General features: G+C 36.7%; 1 protein-coding gene across 4 annotated transcripts in view; it reads left to right on the forward strand.

Moving 5' to 3' along the window:
• Positions 1 to 12,766, forward strand: part of Orp8 (Oxysterol-binding protein-related protein 8) — a 565,732-nt gene that overhangs the window by 453,557 nt on the left and 99,409 nt on the right. For 3 of the 4 annotated variants that reach the window (XM_067143024.2, XM_067143026.2, XM_067143027.2), the window contains one exon: positions 9,447 to 9,611. In XM_067143024.2, coding sequence (XP_066999125.1) covers positions 9,447 to 9,611 — 165 coding nt within the window. The remainder of the gene's footprint in view (positions 1 to 9,446; positions 9,612 to 12,766) is intronic. The other variant, XM_067143025.2, reaches the window with a different exon arrangement.

Genomic DNA, 12,766 nt, shown 5'->3' on the forward strand with positions numbered 1-12,766 from the left:
TAATATCCCAACTAACGTCAGTCTTAACCCGCCATCCCATGTATATACAACTGTAGGCAGCTGTATGTGGTGGGAGATAGTGGAGAACCAAACGAGTGGAGAGGGAAGACGAGGCAAGACAGCCACTGGCTTGAGCGCTGACATGCGCCGGCATGTACTGTACAATTCAGGGCGCACACCACCAACTTGGAGCTCCCAAATGCCATCTTAAAAAGTACCAGCGAAAAATTAGTCCTCCATTAACTGTTTCAGCTTAAAAAGACCTTCACGAATATGTAAAAGTCAAATTGAAATTCGCCGTCCGACTTTGTACCGTTCCCTCAGTAGATGTAGCTGGTATAAGTGAAGTAAGTACATTGGGCAGGAAGAGTAGGATTTGTGGTCAGGTGACTACAGAATTATTAACAACCGGGCAATTTGGCCGTGCGGTTAGGGTCGCGCAGCTGTGAGCTTGCATCCGGGAGATAGTGGGTTCGAATCCCACTGTCGGCAGCCGTGAAGATGGTTTTCCGTGGTTTCCCATTTTAACACCAGGCAAATATTGGGGCTCTACCTTAATTAAGGCTACAGCCGCTTCCTTCCCACTCCTAGGCCTTTCCTATCCCATCGTCGCCATAAGACCTGTCTGTGTCGTTGCGACGTAAAGCAAATAGGAAAAAAATAGCAAATTATCAACACAAAACCAAATGGGGGAAATTCAGGAGTTAGTTTAATAATGAATAACAAAATAGGGCAGCAGGTAAGCTACTGTGACCAGCATAGTGAAATAATTATTGCTCTCAAGATCCAAGTCATTGCCCACTACAATATTTCAGGTCTATATGTCTACTAGTTCAGCAGATGATGAAGATATCAAAAGAATATATGAAGATATAGAAGATTTAATACAATATGTAAAAGTGGACGAGAATCTAATTGTGATGGGAGACTGTAATGCAGTCGTAAGCCATGGAAGAGAAGGTAATACAGTAGGAGAATTCGGATTGGGACAAAGGAAGTCGGCTAGTTGAATTCTGCACCAATCATAATTTAGTTCTTGCTAATACTTGGTTCAAACACTACAAACGATGGCTATATAGTTGGCGAGACCTGGATACACTGGAAGGTATCAAATAGACTTCATTATGATTAAGAAGAGGCTCAGAAACCAGGTTTGGATTGCAAGGCTTTCCAAGGAGCAGACATGGACTCTGACCACAACTTATTGGCCATGAAATGCCATCTGAAGTTGAAGAAATTGAAGAAAGGAAGGAGTGCAAGGAGATGGGATCTAGGTAAGTTGAAAGAAAAGACTGAGAGAGATTTTTTCAAAGGAAATGTTGCAAGAGGATTAAATGAAAAGGCTGAAGGAAACACATAGAGGAAGAATGGACAGTCGTGAAGTATGAGATCTGCAGTTCTGCTGAAGAAAGGTTAGGAAGAAAGGATAGATCAACTAGGAATCTGTGGATAACTCAGGAGATACTAGAATTGATTGACAAACGACAAAATTATAAGAATTTTAAAAAATAAGGAGGGCAGAAAAGAATGCAAACGATTAAAGAATGCAGTAGATAGAAACTGCAGGACAGCTGAGGAAGAATGGCTGAAAGATAAATGCAAGGATATTGAAGATTGTATGGTCCTAGGAAAGGTAGATCCTGCATACAGGGAAGTCAAGGAAACCTTTGGAGAAAGGAAAACTAGTTGTATTAAAATGAAGAGCTCAGTTAGAAAACCACTTCTAGGGAAAGAAGACAAGGCAGAAAGATAGTGGGAACATATTTAACATATTTAACCATTTGTTTAGTATCCCACGGCTGTTAAATTTTAACACGTATTATTTACAAAAAAATGGAAAGAGAAGTTGAAACTGAGGAACACATGAAGCAATCCTGACTTAAATTCTGATCGTAGAGGACTGAATTAAGGACAAGCCTGCATACATGGCATTCGTAGATCTAGAAATATCACTTGATGATGTGATTGGACCAAGCTATTTGAGATTCTGAAGGTGATCAGGATCAGATAGCTAGAAAGAATAATTATCTACAATCTGTACAAAAATCAATCTTCACACCAGTCAAATTCTGGGACTGTACCTTAATTAAGGCCATGGCTGCTTCCTTCCCACTCCTAGCCCTTTCCTCTCCCATTGTCGCCATACAATCTATCTGCATTGGTGTGACATAAAGCAGATTTGATTATTTTAACCATGATGGTTCAATTTTGTCTGTATTGATGTACATTCAATTTATGAAAACACTTTTCCACCTTGCCAGTACTTAACATTTTATTATATTACCTCCCGTACATGTTTCGAGAGCTTAACTGGTCCCTTTTTCAGTGGTGCACCACATCAAACAAAATCCTTGGACTTGACAAATTTGTGCAAAACAGTCATCAATAAAACAAATTATACATAAAATCTTCAAATCGTTAAAACATCCCTTTTGTGTCTAAAATGTTCACTCATCCTTACTACGTTGCTCAGTAAAAACTTTTTTTTTAATAAATAAATTTCAAAGCACAAAATGAATTAAACCTATTAAGTTGGCCACTATATACTAAAATTTGAAAGGCTGTTAGCTCTGTTCTTGAAAACTTCTCCTTTCCTTAAATCCTTATTTACACCTAAAAAAAAGAAAAAAACATATTTACATTTCTGAATCTGTAATTCAAATATCTTATGTGTATACTTTATTCCAAAAATTGTCAACTAACTTCCTGCTAAATTTCTAAAATCTTCCAAATAAACTGTCTCGTCTTAATCTCGTATGACCATGCAAGCCATTTTTAACCATCAAGTTCCTTTAAAATAAACAACCATCAAAACTACTTTAGAGATATTTTTACGAAAAAGACAACAACTCGGATGACTAGTGAAAATTTTTATTACTTCGTACGTCAGTTTCAGCTGGTACCAAATTTGTCAAAATTAAAAAGTTCACACTTGTCTGAACCAAACAAACATGTCCTCGCTCCGGTGCTTGCTTCCATTGATCTTACGAGGGCAGCTGCTACTGGACGCTATGCTACCAGTTACGTAATGTAGGGGAGGAGAGGGGAAGCATGTCAACGACTGGAACTGTTTCTTTCACTCTCTCTTTCTCTCCTTTCTTTTCTCATTAGAGTCCAAGCCAGGCGGGTTTCAAGTGCAACAAGTCCTGATGCTAACTCTTCACGACGACCTGTTAGTTGCCTTCCTGCAACATCTGCTCCTATCAGGATAACTATCTGCTCATCAGTGCAGCCAACATCCATCAGTGAAATGTTTCTGTTCTTCAGTTCTGTCATCCGAGGCCCATTTTTAACTGAGGAAATCCTTTGGCATATAACAGGCTGATCTAAAACCATAAAATTACAAGAAAAGCTACCATCTAGGTAACTTAACCTTATCTTTAACAGTGATGTTTACAAATACAATGTTGGTATTTATTCCTCCTGAACAAGGAATGGATTACAGCTTCTTCCTGATGAGACACATAGTTCATTTTTTCTGCAGTACCCGTCAAGATGTAGGACTTCTGTGATCCTGTGTCAACAAGAACTCTTATACAAGCTTCCTGAGTATCAGATGCTATCTTCACTCTCAGAGTTTGTATGAAAACTTTGGGACTGTGGGAGAAATTTGCTAATGTTACATTTCCAAAGTCTGACTTGGTTGTTGTGTCATGAGAGGTTTCAGTTCTTCACACATTAAGATCACATGATGTTTCGTACAAACACATCTTAAGACTGCTTGACATTTCTTAGTTATGTCCCCTAGTTTCAAACAAGAGAAACAGCAACCTCTCTGCCTCAGCACTATCTGCTTTTCTGCTATATACATGCCTTTGCACTGAAACAGTCAGAACTGTCATGAGACTTGTTACAGGTTTGAGCCCCACTGTCGGCAGCCCTGAAGATGGTTTTCCGTGGTTTCCCATTTTCATACCAGGCAAATGCTGGGGCTGTACCTTAATTAAGACCAGGGCAGCTTCCTTCCCACTCCTAGGCCTTTCCTATCCCACCATCACCATAAGACCTACCTGTGTTGGTCCGATGTAAAACAAATTGTAAAAAAATAAATATATTGTTAGCTTCTTTTAACGTCAGCAGTTGACAATAACCCTGCTGCTAAGGGGATGTTCTCTTTGCTGGTAGTGCGATATTTGTGGGCTAATTTCTTCTTTTACTTCACTGCTTCCTAAACCAAAACCAGTGTAATTCTATCTTCCCCCTTCTACCTCAGTTTTCAGAAACTCCAAGTTATTAAGTCGTTCCTTAACATCCTTTATTTCCCCAATGCCAGCTTCACTCTATTAAAGGAAATAACATATCAGAGCATTTCTCTGTAGTGACACCTAATGTTTCAGTAGTTATCAAATAATATTCTAGTTCATCATATAGTGAAGCCAAAACTATTGATTCCTTTGACTGATGGGTAGACAAAAGTAGCTTCAAGACTTCTCCAACATACACTTCAACTAACAGGTCTTCCCTTGATTTCAGACTAGACACTGATTTTGAATAGTTCTCTGCTGTAGGAGGAAAACTCTCCACAACTTCCCTTGCTTTTGAACCTTGTTATGCGGATTGAATTAAATTTTATAATATGTTTCAGGTGTTATAACAGTATCTTGATCAGTCTTTTGAAACTGGCTTCAGAAGAACAGACATTCCTTTAAATCACCTCCAAATGTTCTTAATTCCAGTTTGGGCAGTTTAAACTTTCTTTCAATATGGTCACTATGGTGGTTAGTACTGATGACACTTCCATTATAATCATTATGAAAAATTATCAGGGACGCTCGTACCTTCATATCCACAACTTACTATGGTAATCTTCCGTCCCCACCATTTCATTATCCAGGTCAGTGACATCTAACATGAAGTCCATTATTTTAGAATCCATTTCTTTGTAATTCTATGGCTCTTTCTTCCAATACTCGAAAAGAGACTTGCACAGCAGTTTTATCCACTTCAGATGCTTCTACCGAACCTTTCAGTTTATTTAAAGTCCTCTCAAATGTCGTTCGATTAGCTTTTCTCTGCCGCACCATTGATAACGTAGTCCTGTCATGGTTGCCACTATTTTATAATTGTGTGATTAACTCACATCAGCAGTTTTCAAAGCATTTAATACACATCAAGAAACTACATTCAATACAATGAATAACAACTCAGTCACTTCAAAGTTATTTACTTGATGAGATCTGCCATCTTAACTGAGAAAACAGAAAGACATTCAAAATGCAAAAACACAATAGAAGTTACCAGACAGCTTTACACTCTATAGATACGATTTGATTAGACACTGGTTCATTCCTTTCCAATACTGATATTATCCCTGTTGGGATCCATTTCTCTTTTGTGTTTGTCCTATGTTGCTAATTTGTTCCACCTGTATTATCTTTATCTTTTGTTCCTTCCCTTTTCCTGTATTTATCTTGCTTTCTTATCCTATACTTTTTGCGTCAAAATCGAAAAACTGTCAAGATGGCACTTCAACAAATGTTGATGCCCACTTTCCTGATGAAGCTGGGAAGCAGAAATGAGCTTGTCCAAGAATCATAGAACTGGGATTGATGAAGAGAGAGCCTATGAATTTGAAGATGGCAGTTTGTGAAGATGTGGAAATTGTCCTTGTCCTTTTGTGTTTTAATGTTTGCCCTCGTTTTCTCTTTCGGTGCTCCCTCTTCTCACCCAGTCCAGTCAATGTGTTTGTCCTATTATGTGTCCATTTTCTTGGTCTTCTCTCTCTATAATAGAATGACATGTTTTGTTCTATTAGAACATCCTTAGATTGCTTATTTGCATGTGTATTTATGTTGTGTAAACTGATTATGAATTGGTGATATGAACAAGTGGAAAAGGCTGTGGCAAACACCTTAATAACTGTGAAGGTGTTTTGTGATCTTATCTTAGTGCAGTCTGGCCATTGGACTTCAGCTCCTCATTGTGGTTCAGCTTGCTCTACTCTCACCTGCAGCTAACTTAAACCAGTTTGGCTGCAAATGAAATGTCATAATAACCTATCTTAGAGTGGTCCCACTTTTGCCTGGGACAGTAGCCTATTGTTCTTTTTGGAACAATGTCACGTCTTGAACGATTTTTGGGGGGACACTCATATGTCCCACTCCTTTGTGATTCCACTTGATCAATGCATTTTACACTACATTATTTTGGTTCCTAGCTCACTGTGCAAGTATATACTCTAGGAAGTGCCACTTGCATTACTTGCTCGATACTATTTTAACTTCTACTCTCAATTTTTTATGTTATTGGTAGCACTGGTGCGTCCGACTCGTTGGCTGAATGGTCAGCGTACTGGCCTTCGGTTCAGAGGGTCCCGGGTTCGATTCCCGGCCGGGTCGGGGATTTTAATCGCTTCTGATTAATTCTTCTGCCTCGGGGACTGGGTGTATATGTCCGTCCCAACACTCTCCTCATCATATTCAGACAACATACTACACTACCAACCACCACAGAAACACGCAATAGTGCTTACATCCCTCCATAGAGGGTTGGCGTCAGGAAGGGCATCCGGCCGTAAAACAGGGGGCAAATCCACATGTGCGACGCAGTTTGCACCCGCGACCCCACAGGTGTGGGAAAAGCAGCAGGAAAGGAAGAAGAAGAATTGGTAGCACTGGTGCGATTTTAAGTTGTAATTTCAGATTTTGACCGGTTTGGTTCTTCTGGTAACTATTGAGTTGCCTTTTCTTTTATGCCACTAGTGGTGTGTGTTGTGCAAATCAAAATTTGCCCATGGTGGATAGTCTGACATTGTGAATCATGTTAACATGATGAAACATTATATGAATGTTCAAACAAAAAGTGCAAATAACAGTATGAGTGACTGCCTAACCTTAAAATCAGTGACTGATATGGATAGGTGGTTAGCAGTGCAAGAAACTACCTTTGCATACCACATTGCAATGCATAATCATAGTTGTAGGTCATTGGACTGCACCACAACAATTACTGGAAAACTTTTCAGTCCTAAATTCATGTGTGGTCACAGTGCAAACATTTTCAAATGTTATTGCACCCTATACAGCTCAGCAGGTTTTAAATGAATTAAAAAGTATAGATTCATTTCAATAATGATACATCTAATCATCTGGATTTGAAGTTGAAGATGGTTCTGCTGCTTGCAAGATATTTTTATCCTGAAAATGATATTATGGTGAAAGTGCTAGAAGTGGTTAATTTATATGGAGAGACTTCTTCATATTTATGTTTTGAAGATTTTGAAAAAATAGGAATTTGAAGAAGAGGGAATTGCAATTTCTATGGATAACACTGACACCAATTTTGGTGTAAAAGAGGAAAGGGAAAAATAATTTGTTCTATAAATTACACCAAGAACACAGTGAATAATCTGATATTAGCTGCCCTGCACATATGGTGCACAGTTCTTTACAAACTGGTTCAATTGCTTATACATTCACTGCCAATTAATTATGTATTAAATCTACAAACACTTCCACTTATATCCAGTAAGGATTGAATCTCTCAAATCATTCTTTTTCACTGAAATTTAGTACAAAACTGCTTGGGCACAGCAAGACTAGGTGGCCATCCCTGTTACGAGCATTGGAATGAATGGTAGAATTATTTCCAGCTTTGACATATTTTCTGTCCATTGATAAGTGCCTGTTATCCTCAAACAATTGAGGACCCTATTTCTATTACTCTTCTACATTTTCTTGTTGGCCAACTAAAACCTTTCTCCACAACGATGAAATATATTGAGCAACAAGAAATCACAGTAGTTGGAAGTCTATCAAGAAATAAACAAGTCATTAAACAAATTACAGTGCAGAAAGTCTGAGAGGTTTCTCACTTCTATTTGAACCTGATCAACTAAGATAGCTGGAAGAGGAGGAAGAAAATTTAGTTAGAAAAATTTGTTATGCTGACATCTTCTATGACACTTGCATTAAGTATAACATAAAAACTTTCCAGTCTGTCAAACACACAATTTCAATATAAATTATAACACTATAAACATACCTGTTAAAAATACACACAGTTATACAAAGAATGACATGTTTCATTCTACAAGAACATCCTCAGATTCTATTAAATCACTTAAAACATGTGTATATATGTGCAGTATTGTTTATATGTGTGAACTTGTGTATGATAAATAAATAGTTAAGTGATAATATGAACCAGTATTGACAAATAATAAATTTACAAGTATTAATGTAATATAAAACTTCTGTACTTATCTAGACTGCCAATGATAAGTGTGCTGTCACCAAACCCTATTTCAGGACTGTGGTCATGGAGAGGCAAACGGACAAATTTTATCACAAATTTTCAATGTACACTAATAAGTCACACTCTCTCTCTTTCGTATCTGGGTCTCCAAAGCTCCCCTGTGGGTGAGGGTGTAGAATAGACTACTACTGCCTGTTGTAAGAGGCTGCAGGAGTAACTCTCAGGGGGTCTCTACTTGGGGATGAGGATTGGTGACCACGATGGCCCTAACTGAGACTGAAGGGAAGTGGGCATGGAGTTTAGAATACATCCACGATTTCCTCAGCTTGTCTCCCCAGTTTGGTATTAGGCAGATTTACCTTTCATGCACTGCTGGAATGATGCTCATTCCACATTTCATATCTTTAGCCCTTCTCTGTGGTTGTGTGGCCTTCAGGAGTTTGTACTTCACCAAACTCAGGCTACCTAACCTCACTCAATCCGAGGATTTCTAATCTATAGGGGATCATTTCTGTTGCAACCTGTCTCAATCTTCTGCTCTCTCCCAAGGTTCTGACATTCCAGAATCTAATTCTAGTTTTCCATTTTGTGTTAAAAGTCGTGTATCCTTCTGTCATTCTTTCCTCTCAGTTTCTTGAATAGGGTTCATTTAAGTAGTGAGAGTTATTTGCTCACAGCCTCAGAGTGACGTGGTGGGCCTCATTACATGCCACAATGTATTTAACAGTATAACAACATTAATGACATCCTGTCCATAACTACAACTACTACCCAACTCTTAACACTGGTACGTGTAATAATGTATCATAATGTCTTCTGCTAAGAATTTTGACTTAGAAAAAAAACACTGAAAATAATTCACAGCACTAAGTATTTTCTATGCCAAGCTAACCTCAAAATCTTTTGTGACCAATATCATAGCAACCATGTAAACATACATTTTTATGTGTTCTTTTAAGGTTAATATACTGAAATTTTTTTTGAAGTTAGTAAACTGAAATTTTTTGTGCCTGACATTTGAATGAGATGGAACACATCATATTAGTTGTACTGAACACAAAAAAATGCAATATCATTGTATTTATTAATTTCAAATAAGTTTTATTAAGCATCTTAGTATAAATAATTGACAATGTTCTTTCTCATGCTCATTTGTTCACAAATAATTTTTATGAAGTACCTTAGTATACATAATCAGCAATGTTCTTTTTCTCTCTGGAGAAATTTGAGATTAATGTTGTCTGTTCTAGGATTTGATATCTGGTCAGTGGGTGTATAAACATGCTGACTTAAGACCATGGGATCCACGCAATGATCTGTTGCAGTACGAATATAATTACGTCATCCAGACAAAAACAAGGCACAGGACTCCAATGATAAGAACTTCCAGCATCGTAAGTGTTGATCCACAGATGGTGAGTGTATTTTGATAGGAAGTATAATGAGAAGTTCTGTTTTGTTGTGTTTGTGGCCAATGACCTAGATGTTAGGCCCCTTTAAACAACAAGCATCAAGTATTTTACTGTGGAATTTTATCAACTTCTATTGGTAGGTGGGGGAAAGGAGTAAAAATAATAATAATTTTTAAAGAAAGTAAACTCGTGTCATCATCCCATGGTGGTGCAGCTCTTTTCAGGCACACCCCCAATGAAGGTGAGCTGCATGTACCATTCCAACCCCATACCAGCCCTCCTGCCATTCTTAAATTTCCAGCAGTATCGGGAATCAAACATGGACTCCCAAGGACGCCAGTTAATAACACTAAACTGTACACTACGGAGGCAGGCAACAATAATAATGATGATGATAATAATACAAAAGCAACCAGTAATGACTGTGAAATGCACTACAAGCACTGCCCAAACTGAAATAAGCAGTTAAGAGGCACGGGATCACAAACAATAATAAAAGTAGTCATAAGGTTATGGACTTGGCTCTAGGAGTAGCTGAGATATAAACACATTTTTACTGTAATAATAATAATAATAATAATAATAATAATAATAATAATAATAATAATAATAATAATAATATAAAATTTAAAAACTGTAGCTTCAATAAAAAATAAACATACATAGGATATTTAAAGTAAAATGAACTCTCTTAATAACAAATTATGGTTTTTAAAAGAACTTGGGCTAATAAAATTAAAATCAATCTCAAGTAATAATTAAGTTTAGATAACTTATGACACAAAATCCCCAACAATTTAAATAGAATATGTCTTAACTAATACGAAAGCTCAGAGAATTTATAACAAAATCTCAACTATTTAATTAAAATTAATCTCAGTGCACTAACAATGGTCAACCTAGAATAAAAGAAAATTACCTTTAACCTTGCTTTCAAATGAGTAAATATTTATAATACCTTCACTTGCACCGGGAAGCTTATAGATGAACTGCATTGCTCACTTAGAACATGTTACACGTACCACTCATGGTTTGATGAATAATCAAATTATTCACCAAAGTTCAATAAAATCATAAATAATTTCAGAAGGCGAAGTGTAAGATACACCGAGAAGCCATAAATGCACATTTAATACACAGTCCACAATACCATAAAATAAAATAACCAGCCCAATAAACTAGATTCAGGCAAATCATGTCACAAAATGTTAACACAAATAATAAACCTTATTGCAGCCACTGGCCAAAAAGATAGTTTCAATAAAATAACATTGATCATCTTTGCAAAAAGTTGTTAAAAATTCATGCCGAAGTGCACAAGTCATAGCATGGTATCATTTCCAGATCTTGCCACAACATTCACAAACACAATCTGAGACTGGTTGATGCAACTTCTTAGTTTTACACAACTTATAATGAAAACCATGGATGGCAAAATGTGTAACCAAATGTCTCCGCTCGTAACCTCCTTGCCAGTCTTTGTAGATCATTGCATCTGTGGAGTAAAATTCACTCCATATGTCTCTCTTCTTTGCCCTTAATTTCTCTATAAGCTGTAGATAACTCATTGTAGATGGCAGACAATTAGAAGAACCTGAACCAGAGAACTTTATTTGGCAGCAAGATGGTGCACCGCCTCTTTGGCATAACTTTGTATGCAATTGGTTAAATGACATTATACTCGACTGCTGGATTGGCCGCCAGGGGCCGGGTGACAAGGCTTGTTTCACATGGCCTGCATATTCACCTGATCTGACATCATGCAATTTTCTACCTTTGGGGATATGTCAGAGATCGTGTGTTTGTACCTCCACTGCCAGCTGACCTAATCAATTTAAGAAAGAGAATTGAAGCAGGTGGTTGCAACAGTTACTTCAGACACACTGAGCAAGGTGTGGGACAAACTTGGCTATCGACTCTATATGTGCTATGTGACCAATGGTGCTCACATTGAACACTTCTAGGACAAACTGTTTGAGTTGCTCTTTCACTAGATGTATTATTTACAAATGTAAGTTCAATGTAATAAACACTACAGAGCCTTAAAACCGTGATATTAATTTTGAAACAACCTGTATATTGTTGCATACAATCACTTTAAGATCAGATCATCCCCACATTTCAAGTAAAATACAGTACAACAGTTCACACAAATAAATATATATTATAATAACCTTTATTATAACAATTTATATAGTTTAAAATAAGTTCCTATAAAACTTGTTGATTTATTTGAATGTTAGAATAAGTAACTTACAAGAGCGAGATCAAACTATAACTATTAACAATTAGCAAATTAAGTGGCAGTCAGAACAATACTATGATGAGAGACCTGTAATGACTGAATATGATTTTAGGGGAATATTGCTCCATTTCTTCATTTATTTACTGACAAGATGACTTTTCAGGTTGGGATAAAAAGATACAGTAGAAGTCTGTTATAACAAGAATTTATAACAGCAAAAAATGTACTTACTATAGTGGATTGTCGTTATATCCTGTTTTTCATAAAAGTCAGGAAAAACCCACACACATATTAAAATGAAACGGCAATCAGTTTGTTCAAAACTTGCTTTTTCGTGGATGTTTTCCACACTACAGATTACTTGTTATTTTATAAATTCCATTATTGCATGAACGCATATGATCTTCTTAGGCAAACATTTCAATTTTCTTATTCAAACAGCGTCACCTAACCTAACTTAACCATATATATATATATATATACTGTGAAAACATTTCAAGCACCAGTAGAGTAATGATAACATTTTTGGATAAATTTACATGTTAAAAACATTTCTGAAATTTAACCAGACATGAACCACGAAATCAGTGATTCACCCTGTCATATCTTGAGATGTATTACATTCTTACTTAATTTCAGTTCCTAACATTAAGATTAAACAATCATTTACTTCAGCCTTTATTTCTAACTAGCTGTAGTACCCGGTGTTGCCCGGATAGTTTCTGAATATATACCTTTTAAGATTTGCATTACCAATTAGTTATGTGTGAAGTGAATTTTTATAGAAATCCTTTTTGACTTGCAGATTGATATGTTATGATCTATTATGTAATTTTAGAATTATTTAGATGCGTTTGATTTCAAGTTTTAGATTATTTAATTTTCGAGTAAAACTTTGTCCTTATGGAAGCTC

This window comes from Anabrus simplex, chromosome 3 (genome assembly GCF_040414725.1).
Source record: "Anabrus simplex isolate iqAnaSimp1 chromosome 3, ASM4041472v1, whole genome shotgun sequence".
In the NCBI taxonomy this organism is placed as follows: domain Eukaryota; kingdom Metazoa; phylum Arthropoda; class Insecta; order Orthoptera; family Tettigoniidae; genus Anabrus; species Anabrus simplex.